This window comes from Vidua macroura, assembly GCF_024509145.1.
Source record: "Vidua macroura isolate BioBank_ID:100142 chromosome W unlocalized genomic scaffold, ASM2450914v1 whyW_random_scaffold_30, whole genome shotgun sequence".
NCBI classification, from domain to species: Eukaryota; Metazoa; Chordata; class Aves; order Passeriformes; family Viduidae; genus Vidua; species Vidua macroura.
Genome location: NW_026530534.1, coordinates 1,675,800 through 1,689,419, shown reverse-complemented (window position 1 = coordinate 1,689,419; position 13,620 = coordinate 1,675,800). Strand labels below are relative to the sequence as shown.

General features: G+C 43.7%; 1 protein-coding gene across 1 annotated transcript in view; it reads right to left on the bottom strand.

Moving 5' to 3' along the window:
- The window catches only part of LOC128822719 (transcription factor BTF3-like), a 53,091-nt gene extending 44,200 nt beyond the window's left edge, over positions 1–8,891 (bottom strand). The window contains exons 1-2 of the mRNA XM_054004532.1: positions 8,809–8,891; positions 8,368–8,436 (exon numbers count right to left, since the gene is read on the bottom strand). Coding sequence (XP_053860507.1) covers positions 8,368–8,436 — 69 coding nt within the window. The 5' untranslated portion in view covers positions 8,809–8,891. The remainder of the gene's footprint in view (positions 1–8,367; positions 8,437–8,808) is intronic.
- Positions 8,892–13,620: the final 4,729 nt, after the last annotated feature.

Genomic DNA, 13,620 nt, shown 5'->3' with positions numbered 1-13,620 from the left:
CTATGACTCCGACTCCCATAAGTCTCTGTATCAGATGCTAAGAGTTACAAATGCAACTATGTGGGAAGGGAAAGATATTCGGGAATGTGAATATGCATTTGTCCGGGATAGGTTCCATGAATCTCATCAAAAAACCATGAAACTTATTCAAATTGGCCCTGAATGCTGTGACAAATGCTTAACCAATTGCCCAGAGTTTAGACTCAAAATAGAAGGTTGCACAAACAAGGATTTTAAGATTGATTATAATATAACTTAGTTTTGTACTGCTCCCCGAATAGATAGGGTTAAAATAACTCAACCAGTAACCATGACTACTCAAGTCACTCTAAAATCCATGGTTCCCATAATTACCAAAATTGTACTGCATGCTGTTAAGAAGGCCAGAATTCAAAAATTGCTGATGAATCCAAAGTGGTCATTAAAACGGGTAGAGATGGCAATGCAAGTAAATGCCTCTGCCATTTGGCCCAAGTGTGCTCCATTTTTAAGGACCTCTTTTATAGACTAGACTACCTAGCTGCAGAAGCGTATGCCTTATATGTCCAGACAGAAGAAAGACCTTACTGGATTACTGGGAATGGGACTAGGGGTTCTAAATACAATGGATTCAGAAGTATTAATGAAGAAATTGACAGCACTCGGTGGTGATATGGTTAAATTGCAAAAACCTTTACAATCTTCCTTCTTGACATTAGGTACCAGCCAGTGGAAATTGTCCAAAATATTACCAGAATAGGACAATATGGAAGAACAAGATTGTCAATTGGTAATTGATACTTTAGGCACAGCTAGTGGGAACATTTCTTTGGCTTTTGGGTGTACACAGGCACAATTATGGATGCAATCGGTGGTGGCTTCAATTATTAGGGACGGGGAAGAAGGCATATTCCCTGCCGAAATTCGTAAAGTTGTTTGGGATAACACCTCAGATTTAAAAAAATAACTTCAATCCTAGTGGGTTTTTGTTAATTTTACTTATGATCCCCTGACGAGTATGGTAACAGCTTTTGTTTTAACCATATACAATGCATCAGTAAGCTTCATACATCCAATTGTTCCTTTAGGGCTAAATCACAAGGGGACCATACTATATCCTTTTGAACACAGAATGTGGGCACGAAAGGTCAAAAGAATGTGACGAACTATTAACTTAGAACCCTGTACAATGAGAGAACAATTGGGGTTTATATGTGAAGGCAATGTAAGTGATGATAAAGATATTTGTTTAGATACAGAGCAAAGTATTTGTCACTTTGAAATGCATCCCATTAACCAGACAACCTTGCTTGTGTATACAGGACAAGGTTGTGTCTACCTCAGAACAGCATGCCCCACTATAATGATGGATGAGATCACTGTGAATAAAACTCAATTTAACTTGTGCATTTGTAACTTCGTCAAAATTGAGGGATGTGATTTTTCCTATCAGGCACCTGTCGTATCATACCAACATATAAAAGTGAAGTTGATTACTGTCCAAGAAATATCATCTGTGCCTATAGGGATGAACTTAGATTTGGTTACCCATTTGTTGAAGCATCATGAATTAAAGAGAATTCTTAAAGAAATTAAAGATGAAGGAAGGAAAACTTTGATTACAATACACCATGACACAGAGACTATATGAAGAGTATTTAAAAGCTTGGAAGAAGGCACATCCCATCATTGGTGAGATGTGTTCTTTGGGTGGTCTCCAACTGCAACTGGCTTGCTCAATACCTTAGTTCATCGAATTATTGTTTTGCTTATCTTAGTTAGTATATGTTTGATTTTGTCTATTACAGTACTTGTTTAGAATTGGAGATTGTTGCAGCGAGTAGCATCTTTAACTTCAATATTGAGAGCATATGGTACAGTTTTAAGAGACACCTACTGTGCAGCTTTGCTAGATGAAGAAGAATCTGTATATTAGTAAAAGAATTTACTAACTTTGAAGAAGGAGTGGGGAACGAATCATGATTTAAAAGGGTTAAGATTTTAGCTGAGAGTTACAACCAATTCATATGGAAGTTAGATACACCAACGACAGGTTAATGATTATTAGATGCTTAAGCTAAAGCTAATTGTTATATTATGAGCTTATTTGTAGAAGGAAGTGGAGCAAGTGAACCATTATAGGAACATATTGAAACCAGTAGAACAATGCCCAGCACCTGGACCCTATGTCAATCCATCAGGAAGCAGGGGGCCTTGGATTGTGCCAGAGGGTCATAGAGACCTGACAAAGACCTTCCTGACTTCATCCCTGGGACCACTGACCCAATTCAAGACCACCGACCCAATTCAAGAGAAGAATTGTGCACACGTGAAAACTAATAACCTCATTTTAATACAAAGCGGGGATGGGAGGTGCTAGGGTTGCACATATGTATTATTTTGGGAAATGAATAGAAGTCAAAAATCCTTGTACAGTGCAGTCACACATTTCAGGGACGATCCCCATGGTGCCACCCACCAGCGTAATAAACATACCACTTTCTAACTTTGACTAGTTAGAGAGTCTTTGTCCGTGATTTTCGGTTTTAGCGATTCACATGTCCTTCTTATGTTGGGGATGCCAGAGCTGGATGCAGTACTCCAGGTGGGATCTCACAAGAGTGGAGCAGAATTGTCTCCCTTGACCTGCTTGTCACACTTCTTTTGATGCAGCCCAGGATAATGTTGGCTTTCTGGGCACCAAGCACACATTGCCAAGTCATGTTGACCTTCTCATCAACCATCACCCCCAAGTCTTTCTCCTCAGGGCTGCTCTCAATCCATTCTCCATCCAGCCTGTACTCATGCAGGATCTCACACTTGGCCTTGCTGAACTTCATGAGGTTCTCAGGGGCCCATTTTTCAAGTTCATCCAGGTCCCTCTGGATTGGCTCCCTTTCCTCTGCTGTGTTGACTGCACCACACAGCTTGGTGTTGTCAACAAACTTGTTGAGGGTGCACTCAATCCCACTGACCATGTGGCCAACAAAGATGTTAAACAGTGCTGGTCCAAATACTGACCCTTGAGGATGCCACTAGCCACTGCTGTCCCCTTGGACACTGAGCTGTTGACCACAAGTCTGAGTATGACCATCCAGCTGATTCCTTATCCACTGATTGGTCCATCTGTCAAATCCATGTCTCTCCAGTTGAGACGAGGATGTCATGTAGGACAGTGTCAAATGCTTTGCACAAGTCCAAGTAGATGATATCAGTCACTCTTCCCTCATCCACCAACACCATAACCCCATCATAGAAGGCCATCAAATTTGTCAGGCACAATTTCCCTTCAGTGAAGCCATGTTGCTTGTCACAAATCATCCTTATTTTCCATGTGCCTTAGCATAGTTACCAGGAGGATCTGTTCAATGATATTTCTGGGCACCAGATAGGTGAGACTGATGGGCCTGTAATTCGGTGTCTTATGCATTTTCCTTTCTAAAAACATGGGTTATATTTCCTCTTTTGCAGTCAGTAGGAACTTCATTGGACTGCCACAACTTCTCAAATATTATGGATACTGGCTTAGCTGCTTCCTCTGCCAGATCCCTCAGGACCTCTGGATGCATCTCATCAGGTCACAGGGACTTGTGCACCCTCAGGTTCCTTAAATGGTCTCAAACCTGGTCTTCTCCTAGAGTAGGTGATTCTTCGTTCTCCCAATCCCTGCATTCACCTTCTACAACTCAGGTGGTGTGCTGGTGAAAACTGAGGCAAAAAAGTCATTGAGTACTTCAGCCTTCTCCATGTCTTGGGTAACCAGGTCTCCCATATCCTTCCAGAAAGGGCACACATTTTCCCTAGTCTTCCTTTTATCACTGACATACCTATAGAAGATCGTGGGATGTGCCCATGGGGAGGACAGTGTGGGAATGCCATGGGAAACTACAGTCATTTAGCATAAGGCATTTCCCCAGAGTCCTCTGCCCCCCAATGCAAATGAGCACATGCCCATCACCTGTCAGTTTGTGGTTGTCATCTCCCCAAGTTCTGGAAAGTTCCCCGTTCTCGTTGTTTCTAATGGTTCCCTCTGTAAACCACTCCTTCCCTTTTCCCTCATTGGCCCAGTTTATGTTACCCCATCCCTGTTCCTCCCTTACACCCTCTTCCCATTGGATCATTTGTACCCTAGTTACTCCTTCCCTCCCCAGTTATATACTCTGGCCCCTCCTTCCCTGGGGCTTTTCGGAGTCTGCCTCCCCTGAGTGTGGTTGTCTCCCTGCTCCTATTTCTGCCTCCCTACTCCGTTGATCAATCCTCAATAAACCCGCTCGGATTCCAGCAGCTCAAGAGTCCTTCCGTCTTCATGGTGGGGATTTTAATTACGCTATCCAGGCACCCGTTGACCAGCCAACTGAGGGTTACCCTGCGGGACTCGGTCCGGGGTAGCATATAGAAGATTTTAAGATTTTCTTGTTACCCTTGACATCCCTGGCCAGATTTAATTTTATCAGTGCTTTAGTTTTCCCAACCTGATCTCTGGCTGCTCAGACAATCTCTCTGTATTCCTTGCAGGCTACCTGTCCTTGCTTACACCCTCTGTGGGCTTCCTTTTTCTGTTTGAGCTTGTCCAGGACTTCCTTGTTCATCCACACAGACCTCCTGGCATTTTTGCCTGATTTCCTCTTTGTTGGAATTCATTGCTCCTGAGTTTGGAGGAGGTGATCCTTGAATATCAACCAACTTTCTTGGGCCCCTCTTCCCTCCAGGGCCCTATCCCATGGCACTCTACCAAGCAGATCCTTGAACTGGCCCAAGTCTGCTCTCCTGAAGCCCAGGGCAGTGAGATTGCTGTGTGCACTCCTTGCTGCCCTAAGGATCTCAAACTCCACCATTTCATGGTCAGAGCAGCCCAGGCTGCCCTTGAGCTTCACATTCCCCACCAGCCCCTCCTTGTTGGTGAGAATAAGGTCCAGCATAGCCCCTCTTCTCATTGGCTCCTCTGTCACTTGGAGAAGGAAGTCATCAACCCATTCCAGGAACCTCCTGGATTGCTTGTGCTCTGCTGTGTTGTCCCTCCAACAGCTTTCAGGGTGGTTGAAGTCCCCCACGAGGACCAGGGCTTCTGAATGTGAGGCTGCTCCTATCTGTCTGTAGAGGGCCTCACTCAGTCTTCCTGATCAGGTGGCCTGTAGCAGACTCCCACTATAATGTCACCTGTTCCTGCCCTCCCTATAATCCTGACCTATAAACTCCGTCCGCTTCTCATCCATCCCCATGTGGAGCTCCATGCACTCCATTGACATAAAGGGCAACACCACCTTCTTGTCTCCCCTGCCTGTCCTTCCTAAAGGGCCAGTGTCCTTCTATTCAAACAATCATCACAGGAGCCTCCCACCATGTCTCTGTGTTGCCAGTAAGATCATAGCCCTGGAGGCATGTGCACATCTTGTTTACTCCCCATGCTGCATGTGTTTGCATAGAGGCATTTAAGTTGGGTCCCCGATGAAGCTGATTTACTGGCTGGAATTCCTTGGTGCTACTCTTCAGATGCTCTCCTGCTAACCTGTGATCCCTCTACAGCCTTTGGGCATCTCTCCCTGGCCCTGGCATCTAACTAGTAGGAGTGAGATAGACTGAGTTTCCCCTCTCGCGGCAATTTTGGTTTAAAGCCCTCTTCACCAGCTTGGCAAGCCTATGACTGAAAGATGATCTTCCCTTTCTCTGACAGATGGACCCATCAGCCCCTAGCAGACCAGGTTTCTCAAACCAAGTCCTATAGTCTAGGTAGCCAAACCCCCAACTGTGGCACCAGTACTGCAACCATTTGTTGATTTGCCAAATTTGACTAACACTTTCAAACTCCTTCCTTTTGATCAGGAAGACTGATGAAAAAACTACCTGCACTCCAGAGTCCTTTACCACTACTCCCATTGTCTTATTTTAGAATAGCTTGTGTTCTAAATACAAGCCTGTATTGTGTGCACATTTCTTAGGTATAAAAACCAAAAAATTGCTAACAAATTCTTGCCTTAAAACTGAAACTGTAATTAACATGTTTACTAGCATACAACTATACTCAACATACTTTTTTATTTTCAGATTATAAGTAATCACAAAGCTACATAAATTCAGATGTTAAAATAAAAAGGTCTTCCACACATGTTATTCTACAATGATAAGAGTATGAGAAATACAGAAACCCCAGCTTTGTTCTAAAAAGCAAGAAAACAGCCACGGGCATCTTAAAGATTTGTCATGAGAATTTCGAGTATAGCTCTCTAGTCTATTATGAAAACTATACCCAAGATCATTTACTGTTAAAGGTCTACTTACTTCAAATCTTAATCATAGAATATCTTAAGCTGGAAGTGACCCACAAGAATCATAGAGTCCAACTCCAGACTCTGCACAGGACAGCCACAGGATTCACACCATGTGCCTGAGAGCATTGTCCAAATGCTTCTTGAATTCAGACAGGCTTGGGGTTGTGACCAATATCCAAACTAAACCTCTCCTGACACAGCTTCATGCCATTGCCTCAGGTCCTATCACTGGTCACCAGAGAGAAGAGATTAGTTTCTGCCCTTCACTTCCCCTCGTGAGGAAGTTGTAGACTGCAACTACAGTTGTAGCCTGAGGTCTCCCCTCAGTCTCCTCCAGTCTAAACAAGCCAAGTGACCTCAGCTACTCCTCATATGGCTTCCCCTCTAGACCCTTTACCATCTTTGTAGCCCTCCTTTGGATGCTCTCTAGTAGCTTTATATCTTTCTGTGGTGGTGCATCCCCCCCCTTTTTCCAGGCCACACTGCGATCTGAGAAACACTTGTTAGGCCTCTGCCTTGACAAACAGCACATGGGCTTAGCTCTTCTTGGGCTTATCAGAAACACTGTCTGCTCCCAGGAACTGCTACTGTCTAACGAGCTCCTGTTTTCTTTATGAACAGCCTTGGAAACTGTTTTCCTTGCCTGAATGGCATAATATCCCCATTCTCACACTTTCAAAGAAAGCACCGACCCAAACTGTGGCCAGGATGAAACACTGTTATGACTAAAGCCTACTCTCTAGTGACCCTATAAACAGCACTCCAAAATGAGACCCTTTGAGCTCTTCTGGACTGCAGCAGGCTGTGACCAGCAACCTCCCTCTGAGTGGGGCCTCTTAGACCCAGCAAACTCTCATGTTTGCTGTACTCAGAGGATTGCCCAAAGACGACGAGTCCTGGGACAATACCCCCACTCCTCGAGGCCTGACCCTTCACCCACTAGGGAGATGCAAAGCCATCTGAAATTAATATTTCACTTACACTTGAGGGGAATTTTTCACAGGTAACTTGCACTGATTCTTTGTGTGCATACACATGTACATATGCTATAAGAAATCTGGGAGAAATGTTGCTTTCTTAGATGTTTAAGTACCTTAGATATCTAAGCAGGTTAGGCCTGTAAGTAAGGTTAAGTCATAAGTTATAAACTAAGTTAAATGCTGCGAGATGTTATTCCTTAGTTGTTATGGTTAAGGTATAAGTTTTGTTCCTTTGTTAAATTCTTAGGTTTAAGGTATAAGTTCACTTAAAGTACTGTTAAGCTTGAGTGCTGTTAAGCTTTTAGGCCGTATTCATTTTTATCCTTGCCCTCACTATCCTTTTGTCACACACGCACACACATGCATACCCCCACACCCCCCCTAGATAGTTCTCAGTTCATTTCTGTTTTGATTGCCTGGATTTTGTTTGGTTTTGTTGTTGCTTGTTTTCCTTGGTGTGCCTTAACTGTCTAGTAAGTAATAGAGTGAATCTTGCCAACAAACTTTGTCATGCTGTCGCTTAATATTAAATCTGGTTTTTACTGATACCCTTGCTGCTGATTTTTTAAGCGATCTTAAACAGTTGTTCATAACACTTTCTTATATTGTGGTGCCCAAAACTTCACACAGTAGTCGAGTTGAGGCTGCACAAGTGCAGAGCAGAGCAGGACAATTACCTCCCTTGACTGGCTGGCAATACTGTGCCTGATGCACCCCAGGACATGGCTGGCCCTCCTGGCTGCCAGGGCACTGCTGACTCATATCCAACTTACCATTGACCAGGACTCCAAGGTCCCTTTCTGCAGTGCTGCTCTACATTTAATTCCTTAGTTTGTACATACATCCAGGGTTGCCCCATCCCAGATGCCTTTTAATATAGCCTATATAAGAATATAGGCTACAAGTCAGCTATAATATAACAAATCCAAACAGAAAAGGCTGGAGGTTCATCTCCTTCATTCTACTTCTACTGAAGTGACTAGAGATTCCTGCAGCAGTGCAGCTTCCCCCAAGGACAATCCAGCCAAGGCAGGAGTCTTTAAGGCTGCTCCCCACCCGAGTTTTCAGGATCCCACATCAGAGGCCCAGTGTATGGACCATGACACACAATCCTGAAGGCAGGGATGAGAGACAGTTCCTACCTTGCCACCAATGCGCACTTGGGCCTGGAGCTTAGCAAGCTTTTCTTGGTTCATGATAGTTTCTTTCATCTGTGGAGGCAACAAGAGCACCCATGCAAAACAGGTCAGGAAGCACTCAGCAGCCCAGGCCACAACCTGGGCCCGACAGTAAGGTAGGTGAGCTGAAGGGGCTCTGCAGCTACCCCTCACTACACTCGCACACCTGACGGGAAGCCGTCCAAGCCCTAACGGGGTGGTCGGTCTGCCACACAAAGTGCCGCCGAAGCTCAGCTCAGCTCAGCTCAGCTCAGCTCAGCTCAGCTCAGCTCAGCTCTCCTGAGGCCCTGCCCGTAAATGCCATGCCTTGCCTTGCCTTGCCCCAACCACAGCCGCCCACTAACCCACAGCCCTTGGTCGCGCAACAAATTCCACCCTAGTCCCTCCCCACCGTCTCCTTTGTACCTTCTTAGAGCGGAAGCAGCGGTGCCAGAGCGGGGGGAGATGAGGGTTGTAGGAGTGGGATGAGGATCGAGCAGAACACGCGAGATGGCGGCCGGAAGGGAGGCCATGCACACCGCTCTACCACTGCCTAAGCCAGGAGAGTGCGCCCTATGCGGCAGTGAAATCTGGAGAGGCGGAGCCGCCACCGCAGGAGGAGTTAGAGGCATGAGATCGGGAGTGAAGGTTACCCTACTTGTAGAGAGCGATGGACTCTAGTAAGCACAAAGTAAATTTATTTGTGTGGCTGAACTGGGATGCAAGGCAAAGTCTACGCCTCTTCCCCACCCCCCCCCCCCCCCTTTCTCTTCCCCCCTCCCTTCGGGCATGTTCGTTTCTGTTTGCAATCTGGTTTGGTGTGTGTGGCCTATCTCCCTTCCCTCCCTGCTTCCCCCACCTTCTCTTGCTTGCAGCCTCACCTGGCAGGGTTTTTTTGTTTGTTTTTTTTTTTTCCATTAATAGATCTGTCCTTGGTTTGGGGTTTTTTTTTTTTTTTTTCCTAGAAGATATTTAAATGTTGTATTTTCTCTCTTGGTGATGCAATTCAAACCTTGTCCCCATATCCATGATTTTTCTTTTAGATCCAGTTCTTCATGAGCTGCTCCGGTGTGGGTCCCCCATAGAGTCACAAGTCCTACCAACAAACCTGCTCCAGTGTGGGGGTCCTCCTCTCCACAGGTCCACAGATCCTGCCAGGAGCCCACTCCAGCCTGGGCTTCCCATGGGGTCAAAACCTTCTTCGGGTGCATCCACCTACTTAAGCCTGGGGTCTTCCACAGGCTGCAGGTGGATCTCTGTTTCCCCAGGGACCTCCATGGGCTGCAGGGGAACAGCTGCTTCACCATGGTCTTCACCATGCACTGCAGGGGACTCTCAGCTCTGGTGCCTGGAGCACCTCCTCCTCCTCCTCTACTAACTTTGGTGCTTACAGGGTTGTTGCTCCCGCATATTCTCAGTCCTGTCTTCTCTGGCTGCAATTGCTTTTGCATAATAACTTCTTTCCTTTCTTAAATATGTTGTCCCAGAGGTGCTACTACCATCTCTGATTGGCTTGGCCTTGGCCAGTGGTGAGTCTGTCTTGGAGCCAGCTGGCATTGGCTCTGCTGTACATGGGGGAAGCTTCTAGCAGCTTCTCACAGAAGCCACCCCTGTAGCCCTCCTGCTACCAAAACCTGGCCTCGCAAACCTCATACAATTCTTCAGATTCACAGCCCGACATCAATATAAAATAAAGATTTCAGAATTACAAGGCAAATTAATGATTAGAAACATACAAAATGTTTTAATAGGGTGAAATACTGAAGTGAAAATTAATCACAGAAAGATTATTCCAAGACAGAAGCCATAGAAAGTGCAGTCCCAGCTGTCAGCCTAGGGTTCACTGGCTTGGAGGTATAATATCATATTCTCTCGTGTGAGGTTTTGAAGACAAATTATGCTGAAAACCACATCACTGAGTTGTATCAGGAATCAACTGAAGCAATTAAAGAACTACAGTTTAAGGGAGTCTGTAAGATTTGGTTACATTTCCTGGAACAAACAGCAGACCTTCCAAAAGCAAACTTTGCATGAGAGAAAAAGCATTTTAGAATGTTACAATACTACTGGCTTCTTTTCTCCAGTCCTTTTTGTGTAATTGTAACATAGGAAACATAAACCTAAAAGTGTTTTTACTTGTATCTGAAGAACTTCTGGTGAGAAATGAAATAGAGCCAAAGCCTGTAGTACTGAAACAGTGTGAGCTCAGCAAGCATTCTTTCAGTTCTGAAAAAGGATGAAACTTAAGATCTTAATCCTCAAAGAATATACATTCTTGAAGCAAAGTTCATTAGCTGCACAGAAACATCATAGAAATGGAAAAAGACCATTAAAATGGTTAGTCGTTGAGAGGAAATGCAGATTTGTCTTTACAAACAAGCTATGGGTCTGCTGGTAGATAAAACTAGCACTGAGAGATAAAAGAAACACAGGAAAGGATTACACTGATTGATTAATGGAAAAAGATATTTGCTTTTACAAATAAACTTTAGGTTTGCTGATAAATTAAATTGGACATTGAAAGATGAAAGAAACAATGGGGAAAATCCCTAAATTCCATAAGAATTAAAAATTAAAAGGGAGGGTTATACATTAGAGGGAAATCTTCGGTATCAGGCGTATCAGGAAGTCTGTATCTCTCAAGTACCTCAGACAATGGAGAAAGAGAGAAGGGAAATGCTGCTGGGAAATTAGGATTAAAAGGAGGGTGCATCCTCCAAAAATTTGGGAGACCCCAGGGGAATGCCCCATGGCCTCTCCCTTTACTCGAATAAAGTAAAAGGACTCTTTTGTCTCCTTTTTGGACATAAACCTCTGATGTTTGTGGATTAATTTTCCTGACATCATGAAAATTGTCTCCTAAATTATGTGAAAGGCAGAATAATGACAAAAGTTGCTATTAAAGTGCCAGTGGAAAAGCTCTCCTGGAAGACATGTTCAGTGCTGTGTAAGTAATAATATGGTATGTTGAGAAGAGGTGTTAAGTTAGTATCAATATTCAGGAAACAAATCACAGATCATAGACATAAGTGGTTGGGCTAAAGGGGAGTAATATTTGTCCTGATTGCCAATGATCACAAAGAGCACATATTCAATGTATTTTCATGCAGTGAAGGAAATCTGCCCAACATTCAGTTTCTTTAGGGAATGTTTGTTCAAAAGAATGCTGTATTCAACAGTCATGAAAGCAGAAGTATATGGCACATCAACAAGGCACCACAGGAAATAATAATGTTCTCATTCCTAATGTAGATGCTCCAGGACATTATGGGGGAACTGCTATTTTTTTTTTTTAATATGAATATATGTTATTAATCTAGTGAAGGAAAATAACAGCATTAGGGGGTCCAGGAACAAAGGTGTTGTGAGAGATATGAATGGAAGAGAAACCATCTCTCAAAGTTGAAACATAAGACTCACTAAAGAATTCTTAACTTTTGAAGAGATACTAAATATATAAACATTGAATGGGAGCCCAGGAAGAAGAAATTTAAGTACAGTGCTATTTTCATCTCATATATTAGTGTTGCAGTATGTATTGGTGAGTTCTATGGAGTAACAGACTTCAGTGTCTAGGAAGAGATTGAGTTCCTCAGTAAATAGTTTCCTTTTTTCACCATGCCTGTAACACTTAAACTCAGCAACCCAAAATACCTGGGCTTCAAGCCACATCACAAGCCTTTCATGAGCTATGGGATGTTTCTATAACACCCTACAGAGGCCAATTAGAGAATAGTTAGAGAAATGCTGCATGAAGAATCCCCCGACTTCTTTACCAAATACTTCAGAGTAGATGTTAATCAGATTGGTAAAGGCTTGCCTAGAAAAGCTTTCATGTTAGTCTCTCGTGGTACAAAGCAACAATTAAGATCTTGCTAGAGAATAGATAAAAGTCAAAAGTCACAGTATTCCTCACCATCTATATATGAAAAAGATGGTACCTTATATTAATGCACAGATGACAGGCTCAAGCAAATAGGTTATTCCTGTAGATGTCCTATACCCAGAATTCAAGAAAACTTGATTGCTTAAGCCATGATCACAGAAAGGTTTAGACCACTGCTGAGTTGCATGTCAAAAAAGTTGTTAAGATGTGACCCCAAACCAGAACAGTCCTACCCAAGGATGGCACATTTATAGCTCAGGATAAACCAGGACTAAATTTGCCACACTTTCAGATGTGTACCTTTCAACATGCAGCTTTAGGCTAATGTCTTGGCAGCTGCAAGTGTGAAATTGATTCTGGATTTTGCCTTTGACTTTCTAGTCCTCCTGATCCAGTTTGATGTTCTATGTGAGGTAAATGATGAGTGCAGATGGCCAGAGGTGGGGAGGCTGGATGGGGGTGAGGGTCTTCGTCTTGGTTTACAAGACAAGTGGCTGCTGGGGAAGGCAGAAAGCCTCCCTTGGGATGGAGAATGTAAACCCCCTTCCTCTGAATTATTATAATTTTGAAATTAAGAGGCTCTCAGGCAAAGATATGGGAATAGGAATAACAGTTCTTTACTAGTATGTATAACAAGGCAAACAAAACAACAACTACAGCATTAATAATAACAGAACCAGGAACCCAGTAACAGCCTTTTTGGCTGCAGGCACTTTTCCCCTTTGGTGTAGTTACGGTCACAGCCAGCAGGGGCGCTGCCCAGTGGGTAGGGCAGGTGCGATGATCTCCACACAGCTGCAGGGGGTGCTCTGGCACAGGCCCGGGGACCATGTGGCAATGGCGACTCGGCTGAGATGGGAAGGGGTGGAAGAGAGGATTTGCTTCACTGTGAAAAATGCCAATCACTTGGGGGTTTTTTTTTAATTTTAAAAGTTTATTAGTAATAAAATAGTTATAAAAATAGTAATAAAATTAGAGTAACAAAAATTTGGACAATGAGGATTAGGACACTACGAGACAATAAAAAGCAAAGAATTACGGACGTCCGGATGTTTTTGGGCACTAAGCTGCCAAAAAACATGCTTTGCGAACAAAGGAATAACCCTTAAAAGCAATAGCCTGTTGCATATTCATATATCTCATACATGATGCATACATTCCTGTAGGAATGTGCCCCCTATTGACGGAATAAACAAGTTACCTTTTGTCTCCTTAAAAAGGAAAAAAGCCCAGAAGTTTCCTCAATTTGGTTAAAAGACACCTCATAGGACCTTGGGGACTTCACCTCAAACTTAAGGATAGCTAATTGGACAGGAGCCAAAAAGTCCCGCCTGAGCAATTCGCTAGAAAGA